General features: G+C 53.2%; 1 protein-coding gene across 1 annotated transcript; it reads left to right on the plus strand.

The window, feature by feature from the left end:
• Window positions 1-2,797: 2,797 nt before the first annotated feature.
• IER5 (immediate early response 5) lies at window positions 2,798-4,644 on the plus strand. The gene has a single exon (XM_038758153.1). The coding sequence runs from the start codon at window positions 2,937-2,939 to the stop codon at window positions 3,738-3,740; it is 804 nt and encodes a 267-aa protein (XP_038614081.1). The 5' UTR covers window positions 2,798-2,936; the 3' UTR covers window positions 3,741-4,644.
• Window positions 4,645-5,235: the final 591 nt, after the last annotated feature.

A 5,235-nucleotide genomic window follows, 5' to 3' on the forward strand; every position in this document is an offset into this window, starting at 1 on the left:
AAGGGATGTTATTTTCGAATGGTAGAGAGGAAAGAGAAAGGGCGGAGGGCAAGATTAAAGATAGTAATAAGAGAGAACAGGAGCAAGGGTTGGGTTTTTTTTTTCCACAAGGGGAGAAGTGATAACCCCTCTGAAGTTCAGTTTCTCAATATGAAAATTTGAAAGGGTAAGTTCCCTCACCAAAGTTTCAGAGCAGGTTAATGGTGGATTTGGTAGGCACTACAGTGCCAGTTCAGAGCCCTCTGTACTGAGAAGCAGTGTGGCTTTAGTGGCTAGAGCACAGACTTGGGAGTCAGAAAGACTTGGGTCCCAATCCCGGCTCTGCCATATGTCTGCTTGTGACCTTGGGCAAGTCACTTAACTTCCCTGGGCCTCAGTTACCTCATCTGTAAAATGGGGATTAAGAGTGTGAGCACCATGAGGGAATAGGGACTACGTCCAACCTGATTAACTTGTATCTACCCCAGCACTTGGCACAAAGTAAGCACTTAACCAGTACCATTATTATTATTAGAGCAGTGGTTGGGTAAGGCTGACTCTGTAGCTTGATCAAACTTATTTTTGACATTAGATAGCTGGCTCTTGGGAAAGGGTGGGGAGGAAAATTTAAAAAGAGTGGGTACCACTGGGAAATACAGTCCACCCTAGAGTCATTCACATGACTGTGCAATTGCATACTACACACCTGGAAGGGATTCCCTAGAACAGGAATGTCTCTCCTCAGAGTGGTTCTATTTATTTTATTTTATTAGTATGTTTGGTTTTGTTCTCTGTCTCCCCCTTTTAGACTGAGCCCACTGTTGTGTAGGGACTGTCTCTATGTGTTGCCAACTTGTACTTCCCAAGTGCTTAGTACAGTGCTCTGCACACAGTAAGCGCTCAATAAATACGATTGATTGAGGCTGAAGGTCGGAGTGCAAATCCAAGTGCAAGGGATTATGCCACCATGCTACAAGAGACTCTAGGTCCAGAGGAGGGTCATCTCTCCTGTGAGGGGTACAAATCAGTGAAGAGAATCTGATACATTCATTCATTCATTCAATCGTATTTATTGAGCACTCTACTAACCACTTTGGGAGAGTACAATAAACAGACATTTCCTGCCTCCAGTGAGCTTGCAGTTTTAGAGGACGGGAAAAACACATTAATATAACCCAGAGTCTGCCACAGCACAAATGAAGCAATTACCTCTGTGTACTCAGGCCACGTTCAAATCCCGGCTCCGCCAATTGTCAGCTGCACGACTCCGGGCAAGTCACTTAACTTCTCTGTGCCTCAGTTACCTCATCTGGAAAATGGGGATTAAGATTGTGAGGCCCCCCGTGGGGCAACCTGATCACCTTGTAACCTCCCCAGCGCTTAGAACAGTGCTTCGCACATAGTAAGCGCTTAATAAATCCCATCGTCGTCATCATCACATGGATAACTAATGCCTGAAGTATTGTGTATTTTGTGTTTGGCTTTTCCCCTAAACCCTACGTTTGGCCTATTTACATATGGCGAATAAAAGGGCCTGGAATGCCCTCCCTCTGCCCAGCCGCCAAGCTAGCTCTCTTCCTCCCTTCAAGGCCCTACTGAGAGCTCACCTCCTCCAGGAGGCCTTCCCAGACTGAGCCCCTTCCTTCCTCTCCCCCTCTTCATCCCCCTCATCTTACCTCCTTCCCTTCCCCACAGCACCTGTATATATGTATATACGTTTGTACATATATTACTCGATTTATTTTTTACTTGTACATATCTATTCTATTTATTTTATTTTGTTAGTATGTTTGGTTTTGTTCTGTCTCCCCCTTTTAGACTGTGAGCCCACTGTTGGGTAGGGACTGTCTCTAGATGTTGCCAACGTGTACTTCCCAAGCGCTTAGTCCAGTGCTCTGCACACAGCAAGCGCTCAAGAAATACAATTGATTGATTGATATATATTGAACGGTTCACTTCCCTTGATTTGGGCAGACCCAGCCGCAATGTGCCCCTTTCCCGGCCCCGAAAGGATAGCTCTCCCCCTTTTAGACTGTGAGCCCACTGTTGGGTCGGGACTGTCTCTACATATTGCCAACTTGTACTTCCCAAGCGCTTAGTCCAGTGCTCTGCACACAGTAAGCGCTCAATAAATACGATTGATGGTGATGACAGCAGCCCTACCTTCACCAACACGTCCTGGAACAGGAGGAGGGAAGAGCAGCGTGGCTCAGTGGAAAGAGCCCGGGCTTTGGAGTCAGAGGTCATGGGTTCGAATCCCACCTCCGCCGCATGTCTGCTGTGTGATCTTGGGCAAATCAATTCACTTCTCTGAGCCTCAGTTACCTCATCTGTAAAATGGGGATTAAGACTGGGAGCCCCATGTGGGACAAATTGATCACCTTGTATTCCCCCCCAGTGCTTAGAACAGTGCTCTGCACATAGTAAGCACTTAACAAATGCCATTATTATTATTATTAAGAGCAACAGCATCTGAGAGAGCGACACAAAGCGCGTTGGGGAGGAGCGGACCCTCGTTAAGGCGGCGTTGCGCCCGCCCCGAGACTTCCTTTCCTTTCCCTTCCCTTCCCGGGCGTCCCCCCATCCCACGTTATCGCCCCTTTTAAGAACTCGCTCCGCGGGCCTAATGTTCGAATGTGCCCCGAGCCCCGGCCTCGGCCTCTGATTGGCTGGCTGCGGCGCACGAGGGCGCGCGGGTTGGCCCGGAGCCGGTTGGAACGGTCTGCGGCGCTCCCTGATTGGTCGGGACGAGAGCCTATATAAGGCAGCGCGACGCCCCGCCTTTTCTCAGTTAGCGGCGGGACGCGGAGCCGTCGGGACGTGCCGTGTGCCGTTGCTAAGGAGCGGAGGGACCGCGCGCGCGCGTCGTCGTCGTCGCCCCGTCGCTGCCGTTACTCTTTAGCGTGGGTCGCCGCCTCGGTTTCTCCGCCCTCCGGTCCCGGGAAGAGCCGCGGAGGATGGAGTTCAAGCTGGAGGCGCACCGGATCGTCAGCATCTCCCTGGGCAAAATCTACAACTCCCGGGTGCAGCGCGGCGGCGTCAAGCTCCACAAGAACCTGCTGGTCTCGCTGGTGCTGCGCAGCGCCCGCCAGGTGTATCTGAGCGACCCCTGCCAGGGCCTCTGCCTGGCCGCGGCGCCCCAGTTGCCGGGCGACCCGCCGGTCCCCGTGGAGCGGGAGCCGGTCGCCGAGGCGACGGGAGCGGGGGACGGGGCGGAGGCGAGACAAGGAAGCGGAGGAGGAGGTGGAGAAGGAGGCGGCGTGTCCCCCCGGGACGCCCCGGACGAGCCCCGGGCGCGGCGCTGCCCCTGTTGCCGCCGACGCTGCGACCCCCACGGCGGCGGGGGGCCGGAGGAGGCGGCGACTCCCGGCGACTCGGGCTGCTGCTGCTGCTGCTGCCGCCGCCGACCGGAGGACGAACCCTCGGCGCCGCCGCCGCCCTTCTGCCCCAGGAAGAGGAGCGCCGCGGCCGGGGAGGGGGCCGCCTCGTCCCCGCTGAAGAAGCCTCGGAGGGACCCCCCCGGCGAGCCGGCCCAACAGGAGGAGGAAGAGGAGGAGATGGAGACGGGGAACGTGGCCAACCTCATCACCATCTTCGGCTCCGGCTTCTCGGGACTGTTGCGCAAAAGCCCCGGGGGAGGCGAGGAGGGCGAGCCCGAGCCCGGCCCCGAAGGGACCGAGCCCGGGGCCGCCCAGGTCTGCTGCGACAAGCCCGTGCTCAGGAACCTCAACCCCTGGGGCACGGCCATCGTGGCCTTCTGACCGGCCGGACACCGGGGACTGGACTGGGCGTCCTGGCAGCTGCACGGGGCACTGCCTTCCCCTCCACCCCCCCCCTCCGCTCTCCTTCCACCATTAGAAGGAACTGAGGGTGGCCGGGGGTGGCCGGGGGTGGAAAGGCAATCGTCGTCATCTCCAAGTTGTGGTGTTAGTTGGCCCCTGAGGTTGAGACTCTCTTCCTCCTCTTTCTGGGCCCACCTCCGCTTTTTCACCCAGCCCCCCCTTCTCGGGCGGGGGCTTTCCTGCCCCAATACCAAGAAGGAAGGAGTGAGCGGGGCAGGGGACTTCCCCGACCTCCCCTCCAGCCTGGGGGAGGGAAGGGACTTTTACCCGCCCTTCACAGGCAAACGAGAAGCCGACCGCCGGCCACAGCAGCACTTCCTTCCAGGATTTCCTAAGGCTCAAGTTTTTTGGTTCCTTTTTCTTCCCTCCCTCTTCCTCTGGAGTTCCGTCTTCCTGTCTCCCCTGATCACTCCTCCTCCCCCCCCGCCGGTTAATGTTTGTGGGGGCGGGCAGTCTTCAACACTCCCATCTCCTCCTTCCCCCGTCCCCACAACAAAAAAAGCTTGTCGGCTTCCCAGAAGAGATCAAGCTTGGAAAAATTGTTTATGAATATATATGTTTGCATATATATATATTAAAAGCTCTAAGTCAGAACTATTACACAGTGCTTTTAAAAAGTGTTTAAGGAAGTGGAACAAAGTTTACAGATACCCTTAATGGAAAGGCCTCGTGTCTTTTTGTAGATTTGGTGACTTCAGCCTTTGTTGTATAAAGGCAGGGGTAACTTGTGGGGGTTTTGTACAGTATTTTCTCCACAATGTATTGACTTTGTATAAATGTAACTACGTGTCTGACACGTATTAAATATTTTGAAGCAACTTCACTGCCTGGTCCTCGAGTCACTCGTGGTGGGAATTTGAGGTGGGGGAGGTAAAGGCTCTGGCCAAACAGAAAATGGGTGGAGCTCCCTATCAATCTTGCACAGGCCAGGGCTTCACTGTTTTACGTTGAGAAATGTCAAAACAAGAAGATGTAGGCTTTCTCTTCAGGATCCATGACCCAATTTGAATTACACCTAAGTGTGACCAGGAGCTAGCAGCTGGTCTACCTGATCAGCTCTCTGATCTCATCAGGATAACCACATGTTTGTTTAGATTCTTCATAGGCCAATATGGTGTCTTATTCCTCTGCCTTGCTATGCAACTGAATTTTACAACTGCAAAATATAATCCTTAAGTTAATTTGCATTTATATTACAAAAGGGTGAAAAGGGTCAAGGAAAGGGAGAGAGTGTGTGTGTGTGTGTGTGTGTGTGTGTGAGTGAGAGAGAGAGAGAGAAACTAGATAAGATAGGCCAGTGAAGCCAGGCAAATGTAGGATGTTCACTTCCTCTTAGCACTGACTTACTGATTAACTTAAAATACTGGTGACATCATAGGGTTTGTCATCAAAATTGTATTTGAGTACTTTGTGC

This window comes from Tachyglossus aculeatus, chromosome 16, assembly GCF_015852505.1.
Source record: "Tachyglossus aculeatus isolate mTacAcu1 chromosome 16, mTacAcu1.pri, whole genome shotgun sequence".
Taxonomy (NCBI): domain Eukaryota; kingdom Metazoa; phylum Chordata; class Mammalia; order Monotremata; family Tachyglossidae; genus Tachyglossus; species Tachyglossus aculeatus.